The sequence below is a fragment of the Aquarana catesbeiana genome, linkage group LG08 (assembly GCF_042186555.1).
Source record: "Aquarana catesbeiana isolate 2022-GZ linkage group LG08, ASM4218655v1, whole genome shotgun sequence".
In the NCBI taxonomy this organism is placed as follows: Eukaryota; Metazoa; Chordata; class Amphibia; order Anura; family Ranidae; genus Aquarana; species Aquarana catesbeiana.
Window position 1 is genome coordinate 296,053,556 of NC_133331.1, and position 27,800 is coordinate 296,081,355.

The 27,800-nt window shown below is 43.8% G+C and overlaps 3 protein-coding genes across 3 annotated transcripts in view; 1 reads left to right on the top strand and 2 right to left on the bottom strand.

Annotated features, from left to right (window-relative positions):
- LOC141106826 (uncharacterized) overlaps nucleotides 1-27,800 on the bottom strand; it is a 559,651-nt gene that overhangs the window by 418,350 nt on the left and 113,501 nt on the right. The window lies entirely within an intron of this gene.
- LOC141105470 (uncharacterized) overlaps nucleotides 1-27,800 on the bottom strand; it is a 205,504-nt gene that overhangs the window by 125,863 nt on the left and 51,841 nt on the right. The gene's annotated exons all lie outside the window — the stretch shown is intronic.
- LOC141104856 (uncharacterized) lies at nucleotides 4,995-27,779 on the top strand. The gene is made up of 5 exons (XM_073594640.1): nucleotides 4,995-5,314; nucleotides 23,215-23,329; nucleotides 23,822-23,956; nucleotides 24,045-24,168; nucleotides 24,788-27,779. The coding sequence occupies exons 1-5, from the start codon at nucleotides 5,283-5,285 to the stop codon at nucleotides 25,834-25,836; spliced, it is 1,455 nt and encodes a 484-aa protein (XP_073450741.1). The 5' UTR covers nucleotides 4,995-5,282; the 3' UTR covers nucleotides 25,837-27,779.

A 27,800-nucleotide genomic window follows, 5' to 3' on the forward strand; every position in this document is an offset into this window, starting at 1 on the left:
TTACCTTCTTCTTTTCTCTCTCTAGTCCTTGCCTTACCTTCTCCCTTCCTCTCTTTAATCATTGGCCTTACCTTCTCCTTTTCTCTCTTAGTCCTCGGCCTTATCTTCTCCTTTTCTCTCTTTAGTCCTCGGCCTTACCTTCTCGCTTTCTCTCCTTATTCCTCGCCTTACCTTCTCCCTTTCTCTCTTTTACTCCCTGGCCTTACCTTCTCCCTTTCTCTCTCTAGTCCTCACCTTACCTTCTCCTTTTCTCTCTTTAGTCCTTGGCCTTATCTTCTCCCTTTCTCTCTTTTATGTCCTTGGCCTTACCTTCTTCTTTTCTCTCTTTAGTCCTCTGCCTTATCGTCTCCCTTTCTCTCTTTAGTCCCCGGCCTTATCCTCTTTCTTTAGTCCTCAGCCCTAACTTCTTCCTTTCTCTCTTTAGTCCTCAGCCTTCCTTTCTCCCTTTGTCTCTTTAGTCCTCGACCTTACCTTCTTCCTTTCTTTCTTTAGTCCTTGACCTTACCTTCTCCCTTTCTTTCTTTAGTCCCCAGCCTCATCTTCTCCCTTTGTCTCTTTAGTCCTTGACCCTACCTTCTTCCTTTCTCTCTTTAGTCCTTGGCCTTACCTTCTCCCTTTCTTTCTTTAGTCCTCAGCTTCGTCTTATCCCTTTCTCTCTTTAGTCATCTGCCTTATCTTTTTTTTTGGACCACTCATTTCCCATATCCATTTCTTACCCACTTGAGCTCCAGAAGGTTTTACCCCCTTCATGACCAGGCCACTTTTTGCTATTCAGCACTGTGCTACTTCAACTGGTAATTGCGTGGTCATGCAACACTTTACCCAAATATAATATACTGTATATAATTTTTTGTGCACATTGGACTCCCAATTGGCTGAAAAAGATTTGTCCTTAGATAAAATGGTATGTGTCAGGTGGCGTCTGAGTGTGAAGTAGCAAATCTGTCAGACAGAGATCTGTGTGTATGTATAGTTGCCTAGTAGACCAGTCAGCAAACAAACTGCTAGGTGGTGGCAAGTTATGGTAAGTCATGTGCCTGGTATATGTGGGTGTGCATAGGCAGCGGGAAGAGTGATTAACACAAGGTTTCTAGGTAGCTTGAGGAATATAAGAAGTTTGTGCTAATTGCTAGACTTCTCCCAAACCCTTATGCCAAGTATAGACGATCAGAATTTCCGACAACAAATGTTCGATGTGAGCTTGTTGTCGGAAATTCCAACCGTGTGTATGCTCAGACATTTGCTGTCGGAATTTCCGACAACATGTTTGAGAGCAGGTTCTCAAATTTTCCGACAACAAAACTTGTTGTCAGAAATACCGAGCGTGTGTACACAAGTCCAACGCACAAAAGTCCACGCATGCTCGGAATCAAGCAGAAGAGCCGCACTGGCTATTGAACTTCATTTTTCTCGGCTCGTCGTACGTGTTGTACGTGACCGCATTCTTGACGTTCGGAATTTCCGAAAACATTTGTGTGACCGTTTGTATGCAAGACAAGTTTGAGCCAACATCCGTCGGAAAAAAAGCCACGGTTTTGTTGTTAGAATGTCCGATCGTCTGTACGCTGCATTAGAGTGCACCAGATTGCATGTAAGGTTTGTATCTGCCTGTGTGTGGCCAGCTAGCTTGATCTGGGTGAAGGCTCCCTCTAGTGGTGGCCAGAGGTACTGCAGGCTGTGAGAACTGTATCACAGCTGGCTTTACCTACCAAAATCAAGTTCTGCCCTCATATCCTCCTACACCAAACAGGGTCCTTGCCATGGTTATCTAGATGCTATGGGGTTGTGTCCTTAACGTCTGGTGGTAGACATGGGATATTAGAGGGTGAATGCTGTGGTACTTCTGTTACCTGTGTCTGGACTGGGAAAAATGGGATTCTCGCAAGAATCAACCAGCGTGCTGGTTGGTTTCTGAGGACGCACAGTGGACAGCAATGGATAATCTTACCACATCTCAGGAAATCCCTACCTTCCTTATTACACTCTGTTTTTTTTATTGTCTATATTCTATAGCATGAGGTTCAATAATAATGTAATCTGTGACATATACGATCTACAAGAAGATGGAGACTCACTCTCCGTAACTAGCCCATTTCTGACATTTTAGTCTGCGTTTCACCCCAATGGGCTTGCTCAGAAAGTTATGCCCCGTGCTCACAATCGGACTTTCCGACAACAAAACCGTGCAATTTTGTTCGAAGTTTGTTGGCTCCAACTTGTCTTGCATACACACGGCCACACAAATGTTGGCCAACAATTACGAACGTAGTGGCGTACAGGATGTACGGTGAGCCGAAAAAAGGGAAGTTCAATAGTCATGTGGTATCTCCATTACGAACGCTAGTTTTACAAGACCGAGCGCTTCCGGCTCGTCCTTGATTCCGAGCATGCATGAACTTTTGTGCGACGAACTTGTGTACACAAGATTGGAAAGTACGACAACAAAAGTTTTGTTGGCGGAAAATTTGAGAACCTGCTAGCCAACATTTGTTGGCGGGAAAGTCCGACAACAAATGTTTGATGGAGCATACACACAGTCGAACTTTCTGCCAACAAGCTCACATCCAACATTTGTTGTCGGAAAATCTGACCGTGTGTACGGGGCATAAGAGTAACCCCAAACACTACCCTATCTATGTGAGCAAGCCCATGGAGGTGAAACGTGTTTAGAGAGTGTGGTTTTTGCGGGAGGAGTCTACATGTATGGAGTTACTCCATCATCAACAGAAGACAATATCATAAGTGAGCTAATTACGGAGTGCAACTCTATATCTTATATTTTCATGTTGAAATAGAGACTGGCTACAGGAGTCGGCATCCAGATGGTCCATGGTCATTGAGAGGTGTAGGGTTGGAAGAGGTGCCATGGATTTGGGTATGTTCTTACCATATGGTCTACACTCATCCTCTGTGATCTTGGAAATCATCCAAAGTCTCCAGATGGAAACTTTAAAATCTAAAAATTTAGTATTTATGCTTCTCACAAAAAATCCCTCTTCTTCAAGCTATCCTCGTCTTGAATTGATAAATACACTCTGGCCTTTATTAGGTACACCTTGCTAGTACTGGGTTGGATCCCCTTTTACCTTTATTCTTCGTGGCATAGATTTAACAAGGTGTTGGAAAGAGATTTTGGTCCATGATAGCACCACACAGTTGCTGCAGATTTGTTGGCTGCACATTGATAGCTCTTTCTCGATCCTGTGGGTGGTGGTGCATGGCCGTTGAAGCGAGAGCCCCTCGGGGCTCACCCCCCTCCCCATTCCACTACATCCCAAAGGTGCTCTATTGAATTTGATGTGGTGAGTGTGGAGGCCATTGGAGTACAGTGACCTCATTGTCCAGTGGTGAGATGATTGGAGCTTTGTGACATGGTGCATTATCCTGCTGGTAGGAGCCATCAGAAGATTGGGACACTGTAGTCATAAAGGGATGGACACATTTTTTAATGTAATGTAAACATCCCTTGTAATAGAAGAAAGCATGACAGGATCTCTTACTTATGAGATCTGGTGTCAAAAAGACTTCACAGCTCATATTTACACTAAAATGCAATAAAAAAAAAAATTAAATGTCATTTAAAAAAAAAATTTAAAAATGTTGCTTTAAGAGCTATAGGCGGAAGTGATGTTTTGACGTCGCTTCCTCCCTGCAATGCTATGGAGACGGGTGGGGGCCATCTTCCCCTCACTCGTCTCCACGCCTGACAGGGGGAAGGATGCGATCGCCTCCGCAGGTAATCGGCAGAGGGCACCGGAGAGCGGCGGGAGGGGGGTCCTCCCCCGCCAGCCGATAAAAGTGATCTTGCGCCGAATCCGCCGCAGAGACCACTTTTATCTGAAAGCGGACCGACCGCTGAAGAGGATACCGGGGGTTATGGCAGTTTTTTACAGCTTTTTACACACTGATCACCAGCCCATTGTCCCCACACAATGTCTCCAAAATAATGTCCCAGCAACAGTGTCACCCCACTCATGTCCCCACACAGAAAAAAACACCTGTCCCCACATATGTGCCAGTAAAATCATATGTCCCAATGATCATCTGCACACATCTGTCCATGATCATCTGCACACATGTGTCCGTGATCATCTGTGCACATCTGTCCGTGATCATCTGCGCACATCTGTCCGCGATCACACAAACCAATTATTATACACTCAGTTTTTTTTTTTACCAAAGACATGTAGCAGAATACATTTTGGCTTAAATTTATGACAAATTTGTACCATCATCCAAAAAATTTGTTTTTTGAAGTGCATAGTTCTCCACTCCAACAGCTCTATTCCATCCATTTAGGTACCAGTCCATTGACTTGCAATCCCCCCCCCCCTAGTTGCCGCGGGGGACCCCTTGAATGACGTCCTGTGCTCTGTGCATGCCGGGTGTTGGTAAGCAACTCTGCTTGTTCCCCAATGTATATTTTGGACTGATATGATTTTATGTACTGTTGTGATTATTTGGTCAATTGCAATGTTATTGATCACTTGTCAATCAAATTACAGATATTCTCCTGACGAAGAGGCATTAGAACGCGAAACTAGTTGAGACGCTATCTGTGATCAACTATCCCACTGTGATTTTCCCCCCCGTTTGGGGACCATTATTTTGGTGATACTCATGGATTGTTACCAATGTTTTTTAGTCTGTTTTTGGTTATTTGCCATGTATTATTATTATATATAATACATTTTTATATATTTTTCTATACAATTGTTTATATTTACAGTGGCGTCACCTGTACTGCAATAGTCCAATTGTCTCTGTCTTCTAAGGTAGCTCGGTTGGGGACCAAGCTCCCGTTTTATATTCATCTCTTGTGGCAAAATTAGATTTTATTGGATTTCTTTTAAAATAGAAAGTAGAAAGCATTGGGTTTTTTACCACTCTTTACACTCTTTTTCCGCTTATAACGCAAAAAAAAAAAAAAAAAAACGAAAGTAGTGAATAAATACCACCGAAATAAAGCTCTATTTGCGTGAACAAAATGATAAAAAAAAAAAAATTCATATGGGTACGGTGTTGCATGACCGCGCAATTACCATTGAAAGCGCGAGAGCGCTGAAAGCTGAACATTGGCCTGGTACAGGAAAGGGGGTGAAAGTGCCCGGTATTGAAGGGGGTTAAGGACAAATGTGACAATAAAACGTTCAAAATGCTAAATGAGGTGTTCACACTGCGAGACGTTTCTTGGGGGCTGCAGTTCCTCTAAGATCCACAAGATGGTGATCTTCTCACTTCTACCATAGAGACAGGAAGTTCCTTTACGGCGTGACGTACTTATGAGACATCGCTTGAAGTGGCAGCAGAGGAGGTAATAAGATCTTATTTTCTATATAAACCCAGTAACCCCCCCCCCGTCATGTTCCGTCCTCTTCCACCATAGTCAATGTGAGCTTCCATTCATGGTGAGTAGTTGATGGGAATGGATCACGTTGGAGGTCAGCAGCATCATTCAATAACATTATGGAGGGCCATCTTACGTGTGGGAAAGTATTTGGGGGCCATCTTATTTTTCTTCATTTTCTTTATTCAAAATTTCTCGGGGACTATTGCCTATAAGAGCATTTCTCTCTCCATAAATTTTCTTTCCCTATTCCTTCCCTTCTCCTTCCTTCCCCTCCCCGCTTCTCGTTTCCCCTTATCGGACATCTAGGTTACTATGTATCCTTTTCCTTTGCGTCCCACCAAAGACTCCAGATCAAGTCATATTTCCGGAGTGCTCTCTGTCTTATATATACCGTTCTTCCTTTAACCACTTAAGGACCAGCCTCGTTTTGGATTTTAGGTGTTTACATGTTTAAAACATTTTTTCTTGCTAGAAGATTACTTAGAACCCCCAAACATTATTTTTATAACACCCTAGAGCAGTGTTTCTCAACTCCAGTCCTCAAGGCGCACCAACAGGTCATGTTTTCAGGATTTCCCTCAGATGAAAGGGCTGTGGTATTTACTAAGGCATTGAAACTGATCAAATCACCTGTGCAAAATTAGTGGAAATCCTGAAAACATGACCTGTTGGTGCGCCTTGAGGACTGGAGTTGAGAAACACTGCCCTAGAGAATACAATGGCGGTCATTGAAATACTTTTTTTTGCACCGTATTTGCGCAGCGGTCTTACAAGCGCATTTTTTTTGGAAAAAATTCACTTTTTTGAATAAAAAAATAAGACAACAGTAAAGTTAGCCCAATTTTTTTTTATATTGTGAAATATAATGTTACGCCAAGTAAATTCATACCCATAACATGTCACGCTTCAAAATTGCGCCCGCTCGTGGAATGGCGTCAAACATTTACCCTTAATAATCTCCATAGGCGACGTTTAAAAAAATTCTACAGGTTGCGTGTTTTGAGTTACAGAGGAGGTCTAGGGCTAGAATTATTGCTATCGCTCTACCGGTCGCGGCGATACCTCACGTGTGTGGTTTGACCACCGTTTTCATATGCGGGCGCTACTCACGTATGCGTTCGCTTCTGCGCGCGAGCTCGCCGGGACAGGGCGCTTTGAAAACATTTTTTTTTATTTTCTTATTAATTTTACTTTATTATATTTATTTTTGCACTGTTTTTTAAAAAAAAAAAAATTTGGATCACTTTTATTCCTATTACAAGGAATGTAAACATCCCTTGTAATAGAAAAAAAGCATGACAGGACCTCTTAAATATGAGATCTGGGGGGTCAAAAAGTCCTCAGATCTCTTTTTTTTGGACTAGAATGCAAAAAAAAAAAAAAAAAAAAAAAAAAGTAGTTTGAAAAAATGACAAAAAAAAAAATGCCTTTGAGACATATGGGCGGAGCTTACAAGAACATATTTGGGGGCACACCCTACAATGCATTTAAATTCAAGATGGTGCTGCTATAAGACCTACAAACAGTACAAAATATTTTACAGCGCACACATACAAGAATGACATTTCCTGCAGGGCTAGTTAAAAACACCTGAACATATTAAAAAAATACGGGGGGGTTTGGTCACACTATATGGTCATATAGTGCTAAGCCCACTTACTGCGACAAAGTACCCCGAATTAGTGGGGCGGAGCTGACGTCATGACGTCGCTTCCGCCCTCCTATGGTATGGAGACGAGTGGCGGCCATCTTAGCCTCACTCGTCTCCATACCTCAGCAGTGAGAGGTCCCGATCTCCTCCGCCGCTACCGACGGCTCCGGTAAGCGGCGGAGGGCGGGGGAGAGCGGCGGGAGGCGGGGTGGCCCCTCTCCCGCCGCCGATAACGGTGATCTCGCAGCAAAACCCGCCACAGAGACCACCATTATCGTACACAGAACTGGCTCCTGTAAAGATGGTTGTGGCAGCAGCTGCTGCCGTTACCGAGATATCCATCTTCAAAGTGCCGACGTACATGTACAGGAGCCGGTCGGTAAGTGGTCAAGAATAACGGTATTCATAATATTAACCCATTCCTCACTGGAAGGGGGAGTCGCCAACTGCCATCTATGAGCAATCAGGTTCCTTGCTTGGAATAAGCATCTTGAGATCGCCGTTTTGTCTATTTCCCAGTTTCCCCCCCTCCTCCCTCCACTAGTCCCAGCAAACATCGCTTTGCCTCACTCTCAATGGGGGTACCAAAAACCCGGTCAATGTGATCTATTACTCTCGTCCAATAGCGAAACAATTTTGGGCATCTCCAAAACACGTGGAGCATGTCCGCCTCTGCGCCTCCGCACCTGGGGCAGTTCGAGTCTGGTCGGCAGCCAAACCCGAAAAAGTTTTTAGAAAAAGTGTAATAAGTTCTATGAAGCATAAACAAGAGTGGCATCCTTCGGGAGGGAGACAAAGAAACTATCGGGGCCAATTCCAGAATTTCCTTTTCCACTGGGGGTACGGAGATATTCCCCACTTCTTTTTCCCATTTTTCCCTGTGTAAAAGGGGTTCTGCCTCTCTCGTTTTTTTTTCTTGTTGATATGTAAGTATAGTTTTGATATTAGGCTTTTCCCTGTTTCGCTGTAAAACTAGATCTTTGAGTACAGGAATTGCACTCCATTCTAAGGTCCTTCCCCTGAATTGTTCCGTTAGTGCATTCGTAAATAATTAAAGAAGGATTTATTTGAAAGGGCATATTGATCTCTTAGGTCCTGGAAGGACCTAAGGGATCCGTTTGTATATAGTTGGGCGACAACCTTTATTCCTCCATTCCTCCAATCCTCTATCGTCTCGATCTTCTGCAGTTCTCCCAATTTGTTGTTGTATGGCGCTGCCCTTATGGAGACAAAAATTTTTTTTTTTCTTCTTTGTAGTGAATGTATTGCCTAGTGTCCTTATAGAATTGCTGTATGGACGGTCACGGTGTCTGCCACTGTGCAGCAATCAAGGATATCCCCCAAACTTTACTTGCGTATTGTGGTGTAGTAATTACATGTAAAGGAAAGAAGGTATGCCCATCGCGTAAAACCATAAGAGAACTTTTATTAAAACTTAATAGACAAATGCACTCACATTTCAAATGAACAAATCAAGCATGGCAAAAGTTAGCAAATTCCCTTTGTTAGAGGCGCTGCAAGACGTTCGTAAACCCCCGCCCTACGCGCGTTTCGTCGTCAGACTTCTACTGGGGCGTTCTTCTTGCTGTGCCTCCTGAGTTTAAAGCGGGGGTCCACCTATCTATCGTTTTTTTTTTTTTTTTTGAGTTCATTCACAAACTTTTCTTCTCAGCATTCCATACTCACATATTGTGTGTAATATGTCCGCCTGTGTCAGATTTCGTCGGAAAGAATAACTTATAGTATTCACTGCAGGCGGTTTCCATCTTCATTGTGGGCATTTGAAGCCCACAAGCATTTATTTCCTGAATGCGGTGAATGCTGTGCTCCCAGCATTCACTGCTCGTTCCCGCACATGCTCAGTGGCATCCTGGAAAGCCTGAGACTAGCTCCCAGGAGACTGTGCGGAGTCTGGGAGAGGCAGAAACATGCCTACTCCCACGGGAGGAGAACCAGGAAGTGCAAAGAAGAATAGAAAAATAAAAGGTAATTACTGCGATTTAAATTTTTTTAAACGGCATGTCAGCATCTAGGCAAGGAAGAGAATACATACAGATATTGCTCAAAATTTGGGTGGAACCCCGCTTTAAATAGTGTGGCCAGTAATAAGTGCAATTGGATCGGCGGCCATTTTTGCTGGGATTTTGAAGACCGAAGCCTAATAGGACTGTGCATTAGGTTGTTAGCGGCCATTTTCTTGTGGATATTGCAGACCGAAGCCTTGTAGAACTATCCGTTGAGTCCTTATGGCGGCCATTTTCTTGGGGGTTTTGTAGACCGAAGCCCCGGGTTAGCGCGCCTGCGCTTTACTGTTAGTGGGGGGAACGTTGAGTCAGAGCTGTCAGCAAAGAACGTCACCCTTGACGCCCGGCCGCATTCTTTCTTCCCCCCCCACTTCGTATTGGAATCTAAGCCGACTTCCGGGTCGGTGACACCCCCCAAGCCACTGCTAATCGTTTTTTTTGGAAAAAAAAAAGTATATGCACCTACTGGTCCCACTATTACTCTATGTTCTAAGGTTTAAACATACATGTCAAAAAATGAGATATTATAAACATATTAAAAATTTAAAAATAAATATAAAATAAATTCAAATATGAAAGTACACATATGTGAATCTTATATATATATATTTATATACCTGCATGTAACCTGGAGAGGTTGTCCTATATGTGTGTTTTAAAACTAAGATTAGAAGCAGGGAGGGAAGAGGGTGTGTGTGTTACCCATAGTCTATGTATAGTTGGGGGCTTTAAATTCCATTCTGTATATGTGCCCCTAAGTGACCTTATTTTGAATTAGAGTGGGGATTGGGGGGGTTTCTTAGGAGGTTAAAGTGCATGTTGTTTCAGGTCTCATGGACAGTGAGAAATAGACAATCCAAGGGACAAGAAATAAAAAAAATAATTGATTGTTAAAAAAATTCTTTGTTTGCTAAGAATTTTTTTCTAGAAATTTGTGATTATATAGGACATGGAAATGGGGGCAATTGGGTCCCCGGGACTTTAACGGTGCTCAAAATGATTCAGGGTAACTAAGGCTACAAAAAAATATATGCAACTATGCAAATAAAACCAACAATTTTTATTTAGAAAAATACATAATCACATACCGTATATACTCGAGTATAAGTCGTTCCGAGTATAAGTCGAGGCCCTAATTTACCACAAAAAAATGGGAAAAACTTATTGACCCGAGTATAAGACGAGGGTGAGAAATGCGCAGCTACTGTAAGTGGAAAAGAGGGTCAACAATGCCCATTTGCAGCCTCACTGTGCCCATTTGCAGCCTCACTGTGCCCATTTGCAGCCTCACTGTGCCCATTTGCAGCCTTACTGTGCCCATTTGCAGCCTCACTGTGCCCATTTGCAGCCTTACTGTGCCCATTTGCAGCCTCACTGTGCCCATTTGCAGCCTTACTGTGCCCATTTGCAGCCTCACTGTGCCCATTTGCAGCCATAGGTCCCCTGAACTTCAAACTCGGTAGTTAAGGGTTCCTAGATGCCCCCCTAGCTGCAGCCAAAATTAGGGGTCTCTGGACCCAAAGGGTCCCGAAATGACATTGCTGCAGATGGATACAGTTGACCGAATTTGGGGCCCCGTATCTCAGGGCCACTTAGCGCTAAGAACCCCAAATTTGGTATGCAAACCCAGTGGAACTGGCACCATAAAATTATCAAAGCTGGGGTTTCTAGCACTAAGTGGCCCCGAGATACAGGGCCCCAAAAATCAGTTCAGAAAATGTCAAGCACTTTTCTGCAGCAGAGAATGACATTTTCCGAACCGAATTTGGGGCCCTGTATCTCGGGGCCACTTGGTGCTAGGAACCCCAGCTTTGGATATGTTATTGTACCAGTTCCACTGGGTTTGCACACCAAATTTGGGGTTCCTAGCCCCAAGTGGCCTCGAGATACAGGGCCCCAAAAATCAGTTCAGAAAATGTCACGCACTTTTCTGCAGCAGAGAATGACATTTTCCAAACCGGTTTTGGGGCCCCGTATCTCAGGGCCACTTAGCGCTAAGAACCCCAAATTTGGTATGCAAACCCAGTGGAACTGGCACCATAAAATTATCAAAGCTGGGGTTTCTAGCACTAAGTGGCCCCGAGATACAGGGCCCCAAAAATCAGTTCAGAAAATGTCAAGCACTTTTCTGCAGCAGAGAATGACATTTTCCGAACCGAATTTGGGGCCCTGTATCTCGGGGCCACTTGGTGCTAGGAACCCCAGCTTTGGATATGTTATTGTACCAGTTCCACTGGGTTTGCACACCAAATTTGGGGTTCCTAGCCCCAAGTGGCCTCGAGATACAGGGCCCCAAAAATCAGTTCAGAAAATGTCACGCACTTTTCTGCAGCAGAGAATGACATTTTCCAAACCGGTTTTGGGGCCCCGTATCTCAGGGCCACTTGGTGCTAGGAACCCCAGCTTTGGATATGTTGTGGTACCAGTTCCACTGGGTTTGCACACCAAATTTGGGGTTCCTAGCCCCAAGTGGCCTCGAGATACAGGGCCCCAAAAATCAGTTCAGAAAATGTCACACACTTTTCTGCAGCAGAGAATGACATTTTCCAAACCGGTTTTGGGGCCCCGTATCTCAGGGCCACTTGGTGCTAGGAACCCCAGCTTTGGATATGTTGTGGTACCAGTTCCACTGGGTTTGCACACCAAATTTGGGGTTCCTAGCACCAAGTGGCCCTGGAGATACGGGGCCCCAAATTCGGTTCAGAAAATGAAATTTTTTGCTGCAGAAAAGTGCTTGACTTGAGTATAAGTCGACGGGGGCACTTTCAGCACAAAAAAATGTGCTGAAAAATTCGACTTATACTCGAGTATATACGGTATGTTTAAAAGAGATCCACTTTTTGAAAAGGCACACAGGCCCATCATGTTAGAAATACCAATTAGCGACTCAACATGTTTCGCTCAACTTCTTGAGCTTCATCAGGAGTTTATGGTACATAAATGGTCTCAACTGTGGATGAAAAAAAAATATATATAAACATATATATATATATATATATATATATATATATATATATATATATATATATATATATATGGTGTAAGCCAACAAGGTAAATGCAAACCATGCTAACAGTGCATGGGTCAGAGACAATAGTTGCATATGGTTATTACAGAAATTACATCAAAGTAGTTGATAAATAATAATAATAGTTGATTATTCATAAAGATTGTTACACTATGACAATAAAATCTCAATGTCTGAACATAGTGTTAAAGAACACATGAATTTACAAAAATGGAAATACAACTATCTTACCAAGCCTGATTAAAAGAAAAAAGCACTGTGCATTGATTGTGGATATAGGAACGCAGAATATCGCACTTCCAATTTTGAGCGGGTCTCAGATACCGATACCTCCCAAGTATGATGGTCACAGAGGGACTAGTGTATAGAGTAGTAGAAAACCTGTTCATTTCCTGCCGGTTGGAGGGTGTCCATCAGGAAAATCCATTTGGTCTCATTTTGTGAGATTTTGATTTTTTTTTTTTTTTATTCTCACCTCTCCAATGTCCTTTAATTTTATCGATCCCATAGAATACCATACATGACGGGTCCTTATTGTGATAATCTTTAAAAATGTCTTGAGACGCTGTGTTTAGGATATCCGTTTTTGATGTTTGTTACGTGTTCCCTGATTCTAACGTTTAGCTGTCTTGTCGTCCTACCCACGTATTGTATATGGCACGGGCATTCCAGTACATAGGTCACATGAGTAGTGTTGCAGGTTATGAGCTCTTTTTATGTTATATTCTTTGCCATTAGGTTGCTGATCTGAATGTTGTTATTTTCCTATTAGTTTTTTTTTTTTTTTTTGCTGCTTTTACACGGTAGGCATTTTCCGCACTTGAAAAAAATCTTTCAGGTTTTTTATTATTTTAACCTGTTTTGGTGGGTCCAGAGCGTTATGCTCCAATTTATTTCTGAGTGGAGGGGCTTTTCTGTAGATGAAACTAGGCTTTTTTTGGTAATATGGAGTTCAGAATTTTATCCAATTGTAAAATGGACCAGTGTTTCTTGACTATGGACTCTGCCAAAGCTATGGATGGAATCCAAGGGTAACCAGAAACATAGATACAGGGAACAGAGAAAGGGAGGAGGAAATACAACGGGAGGAGAAGACAGACCACCAAAATGGGCAAGAAGAAACGATACAGAGGAAAGAGAGGGGGGACTAAGAAAAAGAAGAAGGGAATATTAGGAAGTGGCATTTTTAATCTAAGTGATGTAAGTTTTAATGAAGAAGAACCTCTCCAGGTTATATGCAGGTATATAAATATATATATATAAGATTCACATATGTGTACTTTCATATTTTAATTTATTTTATATTTATTTTTACATTTTTAATATGTTTATAATATCTAATTTTTGACATGTATGTTTAAACCTTAGAACATAGAGTAATAGTGGGACCAGTAGGTGCATATACTTTTTTTCCAAAAAAAAACGATTAGCAGTGGCTTGGGGGGTGTCACCGACCCGGAAGTCGGCTTAGATTCCAATACGAAGTGGGGGGGGAAGAAAGAATGCGGCCGGGCGTCAAGGGTGACGTTCTTTGCTGACAGCTCTGACTCAACGTTCCCCCCACTAACAGTAAAGCGCAGGCGCGCTACCCGGGGCTTCGGTCTACAAAATCCCCAAGAAAATGGCCGCCATAAGGACTCAACGGATAGTTCTACAAGGCTTCGGTCTGTAAAAATCCACAAGAAAATGGCCGCTAACAACCTAATGCACAGTCCTATTAGGCTTCGGTCTTCAAAATCCTAGCAAAAAATGGCCGCCGATCCAATTGCACTTATTACTGGCCACACTATTTAAACTCAGGAGGTACAGCAAGATGAACGCCCCCAGTAGAAGTCTGATGACGAAACGTGCGTAGGGCGTCTTGCAGCACCTCTAACAAAGGGAATTTGCTAACTTTTGCCATGCTTGATTTGTTCGTTTGAAATGTGAGTACATTTGTCTATTAAGTTTTAATGGTTTTACGCGATGGGCATACCTTCTTTCCTTTACGTGTAATTACTACACCACAATACGCAAGTAAAGTTTGGGGGACATCCTTGATTGCTACACAGTGGCAGACACTGTGACCATCCATACCCCTGCAGGGGAAAGGAGAATCCGGTGAGTGCAAGCATTGTCAGAGCATTTTAATTAAAGAAACCAGCACCTGGATAAGAAGCTTTCCTACAGATATTTGACCCTCAAGGATTGAACACTACAAAATACTCCAAAAAGAACTTGTTTTTTCATAAACGGAACTTTTCCTATCCAACTAATACTGGTCACAGCACAAGAGTCACTATTTATGATGGATAATTTGCACAATGTTGTATGGATTTGTATGATTTAACACTGGTCACTTTAGTGATGCTGCACTATGCACTTTTGTTGAACAATTGGAGCACCAGTTGTTGTATTTTCACTTCTAATAGAAATATTCACCACCAGTCACAGTATGTTTTAGAAGCAATTCTATAAGGACACTAGGCAATACATTCACTACAAAGAAGAAAAAAAAAATGTTGTCTCCATAAGGGCAGCGCCATACTACTCCTGCTTTTTTTACCATTATCTAATACTTTCCACTTAGGTGGTATTGTATGTGTAGAGGCAGCAGCCATATCCATAACTAAAACATTCAATTCATTGCGCGGATTTTCCCCCATACACCTAAAATTCAGTGAGGCCTTCATATTTCAAGATGGTTTTTGCTGTGTCCCGGACTTTCACCATAAGGTTCAGAGTGGGCATTTCTGAGGGGAAGGAGCCAGCCTCCAGGGCCTCGACTATCGAGTCATGTGGAGTGTTTTGTAGCAGCCTCCTTCTCCTTGGTTCTTGTTCTGCCAGGTTACATCCACCAACATGCTGAAGTTGAGACGCTAAAAAATAGCTAAATGGATGTGGGAGGACTACTGCTCCTCCTTCCTGCTGCTGAAGTTGAAGGACACTCAACCGGATCCGGGCATTTCCGCCCCACCAAACCGACTCTCTAAACAGGCCATCAATCTTCTGAAACCATTTTTCGTACAGCCATATCGGAGAGTTGTGCAGCACGTAAAGAAGCTCCGGCATCCAGATCGTTTTAACTAAACTGCATCGCCCCGCCACTGAGATTGGCAAATTTTTTCCAAATGTTTGTTTTGGCTCTAAGCTTGGTCAGTAATGGGACGATGTTGTCCACAACATAACTTGAAGGGTCTCCGGATATGGTTATACCTAGATACTTAAATTTGTTCACCACTGGAGTCTGGGCAACCTCTTCTGGTAAGGGGGCACACAGCGGGTCAACCAACAGCAGAGAAGATTTTGCCCAATTTATTTTCAGCCCTGATATTGCTCCAAAATTATTGATGATCCTCACTGCTTCCCTGGGAGATTCTCGCATATCCCCCAGAAACAGCAACAGGTCGTCTGCATACAATGCGAGTTTGTCTTCCCGTTCGCCCACTCCAAATCCCTTCACCCGTCCTGAGGCTCTAAGGGTGGCAGCCAGGGGTTCTATAGCAAGGGCAAAGAGGAGGGGGGGACAGGGGGCAGCCCTGTCTCATCCCCCTCCCCAAGCTAAATCTATTCCGATAGTTCATTATTTACCTTGACTCTAGCTCCAGGTGCACCATATAGCATTTTAACCCGCCCGATAAATCTCAGTCCAAGCTGGGCTGCTTTCATGGCTCTCCATGGGTACTGCCACTCCAAGCAGTCAAAAGCCTTAGCGGCATCTAATGAAGGAACGGCTCTCTCATCATCTTGTTCCATTGGGGCTTGTAGATTCAGAAAAAGACGTCTAATATTTATATATTTATAAACCTGATTGGTCAAAACGAATAAGTTTCACAATGACCTTGTTCAGCCGTGCTGCCAAAATTTTTGCAAAAATTTTTATATCTGTATTTAAAAGCGCTATGGGTCTGTATGAAGCCACATCAAGTGGATCTTCACCCTCTTTATATATGGTTATAATAGTGGAATCCATCATTGATGGGGGGTAGGGCGCCTTCTATCATTGAGACATTCAATACCCTCAACAATTCAGGTAGCAGAACCTTCCCAAATTCTCGATATATTTCCACCGGCAGACCGTCTGGGCCCAGTGTTTTTTGACTTGCCATCTCATTGATAACCAATTGGAGTTCTTCTAGCGCAATAGGGTGATCCAATTCAGTTCTATCCCCGTCAGTGAGGGACGGAAGGTCCAAGTCGCCGAAAAAAAAACTTTCCAACTCGTCCTCCGTCCCTCCCTGGCGGGATCTGTACAGATCTTCGTAGTATTCCTTAAATTTGATCACTATTTCCGGGGGTGGGTGGGAAGTCCCTCTTCCATCCCGTGCAGTGACTGATGACACTACTGAGGTGGAAGAGTTTGACCCAACCAATTGCGCCAGCATACGTCCCACCGTTTCCCCCTCTCCAAAGGCCACCTGTCTTTGGAAGAGATATTTATTCTCTGATCTTTGGAGAGTCACCAATCGGTAATTGTTTTGTTTATCTATCCAGGCCCTTAAGGTTTCTTGTGACGGGTTGTTGATATAGTGTCTCTCTGCTGCTGCTACCTTATCGCCCATTGATCTTTCCCAAACATTTGTTTGTTTTTTAAATTTTGGAAATTTGTGAGATCAATAGGCCTCTCGGGAAGGCTTTCATGGCGTTCCATGCTAGTCCCTCCGGAGCAGACCCTCTATTTAAGTCAATAAATTCTTGCAGGATTTCGTCCGAGTCTCCCAACAATTCAGTCCAAAGAGGGCTTATCCCCCCACTCCCTCGCTAGGGGGCGTTCTCCCATTTGTAATATTGCCGTCACCGGGGGAGTGGTCTGACAAACCTCTCGGATTGTAATTTATGCTTTTTTATCAGAGGTACCATTTCCTCATTCCCCAGGGTTAGGTCAATTCTGGAGAGTGTGGAATGTGTCTTAGAGAAACATGAGTATTGACGGGTCTCTGGGCTCCGAGTTCTCCAGATATCTCTCAATCCAATTTCCATCATAAACTCAGTTAGACGGGCTTAGTTTGTGTGGAGGGGGGGAAACCTATCCCGCCCAAAGTCTGTTACCATATTGAAGTCCCCCGCTACTACCACCGGCACCCCAGGCTTATCCAGCATGAACTCAACAAGACCCACAAGAATCGCGGTGTCGAAAGGAGGGGGAATATAAACATTTGCCAGTACGCAGGGTCTATTTTCAATTCTACAATACAAAAAAACATATCTACCGTGTTCATCTATTTTGGACTGTATAGGGAAGAAGGCCACGTCATTCCTAATAAGGATACTAGTTCCTCTGGAATAAGACGTGTGAACAGGGTGAATCTGTGTCTTATATTCTCGACATCTCAGTTGATGAGCGGAAGCCTTGGTGAGATGCGTTTCCTGCAGGCATAGAATGGCTGCTTCATATGTTTCTGCTCTAAGAAAGATTGCCGCCTCTTCCCCTGGTTCGCCCATTCCTCGTATATTCCAAGAACATAAAGTGAATTTTTTAAAGTGCGTATTTCTACCCATCATATCTTAATTCTCTATAAAACAAAGAAGGGTTCTTTTCGTGAAATTCCGTGCCGTGGCATCATTTTTTTTTTTTGCTTTCGTGCCTATGTATGTGTCCAAACACTCTTGTATGCCTTCCGCACCTCTTACAACTCTGATGCCGGCCATGCACGGTTCGAATTTCGTAAGAATTTTCTTTCGAAAATCGTATGAAAGAATTTTCGTATGGATTTCGCACCATTAGTGGGGCTACAGCGACGGCCGATTTTCGTGCAGCAATCAAATTTGACATGTTGGAAATTTTTAGAAAAACGAACGATTTTCTAATCAATGATGGGAGAATCGTGCGAGAAATGCAATAAGAAAAGAACATTTACGGAGAGAAAAGAAAATTCCTGGCCACGAAAATTCTTTTCTGTAGCAACATGCGGTGAAATTGAAGGCTTGGTCGGCCGAATTTGGAAAATCAATGGTGGCACCATCGGATCACAAAAAAAAAAACGAACATTCTGATTTTGAAAAGAAAATTTGTTCGAAATTCGACCATCTATGGCCTGCTTTACACACCTTTTTACATCCCATTTTTACTCGCCCACTGGGCCTTCTAGGGGGCACCACCCTCATGTGACCATTCCACACTCTAGTGATTTCAATAGTTTTTAACAACTCTATTTTCAACAAATACCGCTTTTGCATCCCTTCTCCTGCCACTCTTCCCAACCCCACTCCACCCCCCAAGACAAAACCAATCACCTAAACACCGAACAAGACAAATCAGACATACAACAAATAACACATAAGTGAAACATTTTTCACAGTGTCTCACCATTGTGAATGGTGACGTAAATTCCTCCTTCCCCACCCACCTCCCCTCCCAAACCTGGTGCCGAAAACTGAAAAAAGATAATAATCTTATACACTCAATGTTATCCTATAGTGTCAGTAAATTAAATTCTGAGCGCAAATAATCAGGAATCTTGGTACTCATAAGCGCCCAGGGGGGAAGAGGAGAAACAAAGTTCCCTAGATAGAGAAACTAGGAGCATTCACCTCGGAAACCCGGGCAATCTCCTGTGGAGTCCCTCAGGGTTCACCCTTGTCACCAGTGCTATTCAACATCTACATCCGCCCACTCCTCAATATCATCAGAAAATCGGACCTCTGCTTCCACTCATACGCTGATGACACCCAACTCTACCTTCGCATCACCGGACAAAAAAGACCATCAGCAGCAATTAGAGAAATGCCTCGCTTTGATAGATGACTGGATGACCATTAGCTCCCTCAAACTCAACGTTTCAAAAACAGAACTTCTTCTCCTACACGCTAACAAAATTTTCAAAACTAAGACTCCGTGGACACCTCCCACCGTCTTCGGACAGACCATCTCTCCAAGCACCAAAGCCAAGAGTCTCGGAGTCATCGTTGACTCAGAAATGACAATGGATGCACAAATAGGATCAGTAGTTAGCGGATCTCACCATCTCCTCCGCCTGCTACGTAGACTCATCCCCTTCATCCCAGAAGAGGACAAAGCAGCAGTAGTTGGAGCAATCATCAATTCCCGACTCGACTACGCAAACTCGCTCTACATAGGACTACCCCAATATCAGATTGCGCGCTTACAACTCATCCAAAACACGGCGGCAAGACTGCTAACAGGAAAAAAAACCCTGGGAGTCCATTTCCCCATCCCTGAGGAGCCTACATTGGCTAACCGTAAAGAATCGGATCACATTCAAGACCCTCTGCCTCACCCACAAATGCTTACAAGGAAACGCTCCTCTATATCTCCAAGAGAAAATACACACCCAATCGCAGTCTGTGATCAGCTAACCAAAACCTCCTCATCATTCCCAAATACCGCTACAAATCAAAGGGAGAACGAAGATTCGCAGTCCAAGGACCTCGGCTATGGAACGCTCTTCTGACTTACATCTGCATGGAAGAAAACCATCAGGCCTTCAGGAAAAAACTCAAGACCTTCCTCTTCTAAGAAGCTGACAACAGAGAACGCATCTAGCGCCTTGAGGCAATTCAGTTCGCATTTGCAGCGCTTTACAAATCATTCATTCATTCCCATATTTTTTAAAGTTTTTTCTTATAGGATATTATCCACTCCTCCACTTTCTCTGGGTTATCAAGAACCACAGTCTCTTCCATGGCGTTTATTCGTAGCCTTGTTGGGTATAACAAGGCATATTTCACTTTTAATTGTTGTAGCTTCCGCTTGACTTCCCCAAACCTGGCTCTCTTTTTCTGCAGTTCTGGGGAAAAATCAGGATACATAGAAACCCGGTTCCCATTATACATGATGTTGCCTATTTCTCTGGCCTTATTTAGGATGGTCATTTTGTCCTTGTAGAAAAGAAATTTCACCAAAAGAGATCCCGACTGAGGGGATCTGGGGGGGGACCCTATGGGCTCTTTCCAAAGCAAAAAAAGGCGAGAGGGACTGATCAGAAAACAGCTCCTTGAACCATTTTCTAAAAAGAGAATGGGGTCCAAGCCTTCACTTCATTCAGGCAGTCCTACTATCCGTATATATTCTTCCTACGCATCCTATTCTCCATTTCATCAAATTTTAACTGATAGTTGGTAATTTGCTCCTTTATGGTACCCAGTTCCCTTTTTTATTGGGTTTACATCATCCTCCAATATACTGACCCTTCCCTCTAAAGCCGCCGTTCTTTCCCGTATTTTCTGCATATCATGTCTCACAAGTGACAGTTCTGCTTGCATTGCTTTAAGTTGTGTGGAAATCCCATCTGTGGAGAATTTACAGGAATTAATTGCTTGCAATATGTCTTTTAGTGATGGTTCTTGGGGTGCTGACTGGCCGGGAGGATCCTGGCTGGGACCGGGTGGGGGGGAGTCTTGGAGAACATCGGGTTTAGGAGTAACAGCCTTACGCATGTGACTGCGCATACGTATCCTCTGAAGAAGACCCGATGGGGTCGAAACGCGTCAGGATCTACCCAAGCGCTCTACTAATTAATATTTTGTATTTGTATAATGTGTTTAGTTTCCCATGTGTGGTTACGCTGTTTACTTATCCCCTGTAACACAGCTCATATTTTTACTTCATTGTCATCTTCTGAAATTATGTCTCAATAAGGCTCATCAATTTCATATTCCGTGATATCATCTTTATCGCCTTGCTGCCTGGAAAACCCCTTTTCAGTTGGGGGACCATTTCCTTTTTTTCTGATTACACTCGGGGTGTGCAGCATTCCCTTCTTTTCTCAAGTGTTTCCCTGTCTTTTAGTGATGGTTCTAATTCCCCCATATTTGCCACACATGGAGGTGGTGTTGTTTGACCCTGCGCCCCCTCCAGCCCTTCTGTTGGTGCATTTCCTATGGAAGTGTTCGTTCCTGTTACCGGGGTTACGTGACCCTGACCTTGACCCTGGCTTCTCCTGGCTGGATTAGCCCCTGGCTGTAATTTTGACAACATGCTGGTATGAGCTGGTTGTTGGTTACTTTTTGGAGGGGTCTGCCCGTGTGTAAACTCCTTTTAATTTAGCAGCAGCTGCTTGACTCACTTCTGTGGTACGTTGTGATGGCATACTCGTATCATAATGTATAAATTGGGAAAGTGTGGTATTTAAGGGCTCTCTCCCATGATTCAAAGACACAAAGAGAACTCAGGTAAAACTGTTTAGTTCAGCCCCTACTGTCCAGGTGTAGAACATACAATACAAATGGTGGTAAAATACTGGCAGATAGGCACAGATCAGAAAAGAAGAAAAAATTGGGTATCTCTCACCAAAGTCCGACGTCTTCCAGTCTGATATTCTATCTATGTCCGATTTCATCAGCCTGGTTTCAGCAGGAGTGTTTCCGGTACTGGTCTCGGTTTTCCAGATAAAGGGGGGGGGGAATCGGCGGGAGTCTCTCACACTGCCGCCGTCACCTCACCACTACAATCCTGTCTCTTCCCTCTGTGTTTCGGCGCGCTCAGCCTGGCGGCGTGTCAGGTCTCCAATGGGAGGTGCACTCCGGTGCCGACACTCCCTTCCGTATCCGGCCAACGCCGTCCACAGCTGGTCAGCGTTCGTATAGTAGAGACAAGCCGGTGGAAGCCGGGATCCGAGCGCTGTCTGTCCAGCATCAACTGGTCAGTAGCTCTGGTCAATGACGTCCTGGGGCATCTGGAGGGGATCTCCACGAGGTGTATAGGGGATATAGCTGGACTTAGGTTAAGCGGGAAGGGAGAAGGAGGGGCAGGGAGATGGCAGAGGTTGCGCTCTCACATCTCACACCACACTGCCGCCAGCATCCGCTTCCGGTCACGCCCCCGAGGGCCATCTTATTTTTAAGGGGAGCATCCAGATTCCATTTAAACCCCCCCCCCCCACCAAGAGACCCCCCAATGTAAGGGTTGTGGGGATGGGGCCCTTTGCAAAGTACACTCCCCCTGTTGAGGGCATGTGGCCTGGCATGGTTCAGGGGGAATGCGCATGCTCACCCCCCCTTGTTCCTGGCCGGCCAGCTTAGATAAGAGTCTAGTATGGAATTTGGGGAGGACCCCAGGCCATTTTTGTTATGTTGTGTGGATCCCCCCCCCTTTACTTCCCATATCAGATCCTCATCAAAGATGAGGGTCCGGTGTGTATTTTTTAAGGGAAACCCCATATCATTTTGGGGTTTTTTTTTGGGTGAGAGTCCCCTATTACAGGATAAGTTCACCTTTTTTTTCCCCCTAGATTCCACCTCTCTTATGTACCAATATATCATTAATGTACCTCTGTTGCAGTAAAATAAAAGCTTTCTTTGATGTTTAGAACAAAGCCTTACCTCGGCCCTTGTTGTATTTCTTAGAAAGCTTCAGAGACTTCCAGGTATGTCGATTTGGGATGGAGATGGAGAAACCAGTAAAACACAGGAAGGAGTTTACCAGATGACTTCATTAGCACACACATCCTTCACCCATCAACTACACTATATTGTCATTGGGACGCCTGCCTTTACACACACATGAACTTTAATGGCATCCCAGTCTTAGTCCGTAGGGTTCAATATTGAGCTGGCTCCGCCCTTTGCAGCTATAACAGCTTCACCTCTTCTGGGAAGGCCGTCCACAAGGTTTAGGAGGGTGTCTATGGGAATGTTTGACCATAGCTGTTATAGCTGCAAAGGGTGGGGCCAACTCAATATTTAACCCTACAGACTAAGACTGGGATGCCATTAAAGTTCATGTGTTTGTAAAGGCAGGTGTCCCAATACTTTTGACAACATAGTGTATGTTTGTACAGCACCCCCAGCCTCCCTCAACGCCTGAATTTGCCTGGCTTGTCAATGTAGGCTGCCACAGCTGCTATGTCTGCATGCTAAGCTCTCTGGGGCCGCATGTGGCCCACCAGTTGGACACGCTTGGTGTAGTGCAATGGCCTGCCTGATTGGATAGATGGCCTCTCCTTCTATTCCATAGTTTTGGTAAATCTAAAGGAGATTGTACAATCACCTCGAATGTGTATGACCACCTTTAAGACACTCCCTATCACACCCTTTTCTGTAATACTTCAGTACTTTTGTTAGTCAAAGCAGGCCAAGCACAGCTTTGTAGGAAACAGGAAGTAACCAGATCTACATGTCCCAATTCCCACCGGGGGGCAGCCCACCTATAAACCCCTTATATCCCCCTCCTAACATTGTACAACCGATATAATCCAGATAATTCTCCAATATCCATCTACAGAGAAACCCGCACAGATCACATGACAACACAAATGAGGATGGAGGAGGACCGGAGTCACATGACTGAGAAGATACTAAACTTCACCCTGGAGATCATCTACCTGCTGACCGGAGAGGTGAGGAGGATTCTGGGAGGTCACATGACATCACTCTTATCTCTATTAATAAAACACAGACCTGACCGGAGAGGTGAGGAGGATTCTGGGAGGTCACATGACATCACTCTTATCTCTATTAATAAAACACAGACCTGACTGGAGAGGTGAGGAGGATTCTGGGAGGTCACATGACATCACTCTTATCTCTATTAATAAAACACAGACCTGACCGGAGAGGTGAGGAGGATTCTGGGAGGTCACATGACATCACTCTTATCTCTATTAATAAAACACAGACCTGACCGGAGAGGTGAGGAGGATTCTGGGAAGTCATATGACATCACTCTTATCTCTATTAATAAAACACAGACCTGACCGGAGAGGTGAGGAGGATTCTGGGAGGTCACATGACATCACTCTTATCTCTATTAATAAAACACAGACCTGACCGGAGAGGTGAGGAGGATTCTGGGATTCTAACATGATATTCCTATTGGTTCTCCAATACAGAGATTTCCTCTTGTGAAGTCAGGTGATCATATGACCATCACAGTGCCTCCATGTGACTCCCTAAAACCTGAGAGACGCAACATGGAGAAGATTCTAGAAGTCACCAAGAAGATGATGGAGCTGCTGACAGGAGAGGTGAGGAGGATTCTGGGAATTCTGGGACATTATCCAGTAACAGACAAGGGATGTGTCTGGATGGTGACTGTATCATTGTGTGTGTCAGGTTCCTATAAGGTGTCAGGATGTCACTGTCTATTTCTCCATGGAGGAGTGGGAGTATTTAGAAGGACACAAGGATCTCTACAAGGACGTCATGATGGACAATCAGCCGCCCCTCACATCACCGGGTAAGAGGAGACCTTATTGTAAAAGAGAGAGCAGTACGGAGGCTCCACCTAGATCCCCCATCATCTGATAAACACATAGAAACAATGTATTCAGTCAGTGTGTGTGTTTCCTACAGATGGATCCAGTAATGGGAACCCACCAGAGAGATGTCCCCGTCCTCTGTATTCCCGGGATTCCACACAGGAAGGTCACACCATCCCTCACCATCATCAAGTAGATGAGGAACAATCACTGATAGTATCATTAGGATCTGTACATTATCTGCATTGTTCCCATTGATATCATTTTTATAAAAATATTCAGAGTGGAAACCCGAGAGATTCTAAGGTTGAGGTTAAATCAGAAGAAGAAGAGAGGTATGTGAGGGATGATCAGCAGTCTATGGAGGAGGATGGAATAACGGGGACATTTATAGAGGAGGACACTCCTACAGAGATCAGCACAGGTGGGTCATTAACACTAAATCCATTCCTCCACCCATACTGCTCACTGATTGGTCCAGAGTAGGGTGGGGACTGGGTGATATCAGCCTGTAATCCCCTGGTCACTTTCCTGAGCTGTGTTCCCCGTCCTGTATTCCTGTATTTCTCTCAGATAATCTTTGTATTTCTATTTTAGTAGATGGACGGGAGATGAGGAAAACCTCAGAGGATTGTCTCACTTTGTCTCCAGACTGTGAAGTAGAAGATGAGGACATCACACAGTATAGTCCAGGAGAAAACCCGACTACCTCAAATGTCCATCCGGCACCACACAGTGTAGATGGACCATCGTCTTCTTCTTATCCTGAGGAACCTCAGACTGTGAGGGACGGTGCCGGACCATCGTCTTCTTCTTATCCTGAGGAACCTCAGACTGTGAGGGACGGTGCCGCCCTTCCAACACATAAGAGGTTTTCCTGTACTAAGTGTGGGAAGTCCTTCCGTTTTAAATGCGATCTTACAGTGCATAAAAGAACACACACAGGTGTGAAGCCGTTTCCCTGTCCTGAGTGCGGGAAACGTTTTTTAAGTAAGTCAAATCTTTGCAAGCATCACAGGTTGCACACAGGAGAGAAGCCTTATTCCTGCTCTGAGTGTGATAAATGTTTTGCACAAAAACCAGAGCTGGTCACACATCTAAGGTATCACACGGGGGAAAAGCCTTATTACTGTTCTGAGTGTCGGAAATGTTTTGTACAAAAATCAGAACTGGTCATACATCAAAGGGTTCACACAGGGAAAAAGCCATATTCCTGTCCTGAGTGCGGAAAATGTTTTTCACAGAAATGCCATTATAACACCCATCAGAGATCGCACACGGGGGAGAAACCATATTCCTGTCCTGAGTGCGGGAAAAGTTTTTCACAGAAATGCCATTATAACACCCATCAGAGATTGCACACGGGGGAGAAACCATATTCCTGCCCTGAGTGCGAGAAATGTTTTTCAAGGAAGTTCAATCTTTACACACATCAGAGATGGCACACAGGTGAGAAGCCGTTTTCCTGTTCCGAGTGCGGGAAATGTTTTGTACAAAAATCAGATCTCGTCACACATCAAAGGTCTCACACAAAGGAAAAGCCGTATTCCTGTCCTGAGTGTGGGAAATGTTTTTCAAGGAAGTCCAATCTTTCCAAACATCAAAAATCTCACACGAGGGAGAAGCCGTATTCCTGTCCTGAGTGAGGGAAATGTTCCTCACTGAAGTCCTGTCTTCTTGTACATCAGGGGTCCCACACAACCCTCGAGGTGTATTAGTGAGTGTGGGAAATGTCTTGTATATGAATGTTGCTGGACATGTGGGGAAGAAGCACACCCTGATATACACCTCAGATATACTCCATGGCTGATCTTCATCATGTAAGAAACAGTTGATAAGGAGATCAGAGATCACCAAAGACATGGATGAAGTGTTGTATCGTGTTGGTCATTGATAGCAGGAGAAAAATAAAAATGGAGTCATTACATCTCATTGGCTGAGTACATTTTGTGGTATAAAGACTTAGAGGTCTATTATTCTCTTGCAAGAGGTCTGTTTTCTCAAGTCGTCTTCCAGGACGAAACACGTTAACCCCACTACTTAAAAGGCGGCCCTCTAGGCCTTGCAAAAATTTGTGACAGTCACGAAGCAACTCTTCTATGAGGACAAACCAATGATGAAAGTATTGATTTTTATTTGAAACTATCCAAAAATGTAATTCTAAATACAAATAACAATGAAAAAATTAAATATACATCCCTATTTCCAATACATACTAAAAAGACTATATGTCTTTTTAGTATGTATTGGGAATAGGGATGTATATTTAATTTTTTCATCACTGGTTTGTCCTCATAGACGAGTTGCTTCGTGACTGTCAAAATTTTTTTCTAGATTGATATTTAACTCAGAGGACAACCAAATCCCGGTATCTCTGGTATCTATATTACTTCCTGGGATACCCCGATCTGGACAATGAAACCGGTTAAATCCCCAAAGGGTTAGGCAAATTTATGGCCACTATTTCGCATAGGGGAATACCGAATAGGTATTAAGGAGTAGTTGAGATTTCCCTTTTTTTTTTCCTTTTTTCTTTGATTATATGGCCCTCTAGGCCTTTTAAAATACAAATGGGAGTCATTACCTCTCATTGGCTGAGTACATTTTGTGGTGTAAACTCTTGCAAGAGGTCTATTTTCTCAAGCCGTCTTCCAGGACGAAACACGTTAACCCCACCACTTAAAAGGCGGCCCTCTAGGCCTTTTAAAATACAAAAGGGAGTCATTACCTCTCATTGGCTGAGTACATTTTGTGGTGTAAACTCTTGCAAGAGGTCTATTTTCTCAAGCCGTCTTCCAGGACGAAACACGTTAACCCCACCTCTTTAAAAGGCGGCCCTCTAGGCCTCCCCTTCAGTATTAGTGTTTCCCCCAGATGGGAGGTTAACATGTTTCCTGGAACCTATGTGATCCCTGACCCAACCCAAAACCCTTTTCAAATTTGCACCGCAGCCACCCCAGACATGTGAACCGGCTCCATTGAAAGGCGGTCACACTCGCATGTTATACAATTTGGGTGCTGCGTAAAACATGCATCCACTTCGCATATATGTGAACCATGCATAGAGATATACTTGGGTATGAGGCAATGCACCTTTCACCTCCTAGCAATGTTATTACCAGGCTGCAGCTAGGGGGAGCTCTAATGTGTGACCACAGCAGAGTGATCCCATCTAGCTCACAATAATCCTTTCACTGCTAGAGTTTTTTTTTTTACTTTAGAGTTAAAATGCAGATTTTGGGCCTGAAGATTAGATAAAACCCCCAAACATATATTATCTGAAAGCAGAGGCCCTGGAGAATAAAATGGTGGTGATTGTTAAGGTGTTCCTCGTACACAAATTTCCCCCTTCATATCCGGGTTTATTTTCTCCTTTCCCCCCATTTTCTATGGTGTGATCTTTTCTACAATACTTTGTTATAATAATGTAACACGTTGTGTATTGTATTGTATGACTCCGCCTCCACATTTCAGGCAAGTCATTTACCTGACCAATCAAATTTCTGCCTTTTACTATTTCCCGATCTTATGACTGCAAATCTTATTAAAAGTAAAATTATAATTAAAAACTTTGTGTGGAAAAAAAAAAGTTGCGTGTGATGACAATATC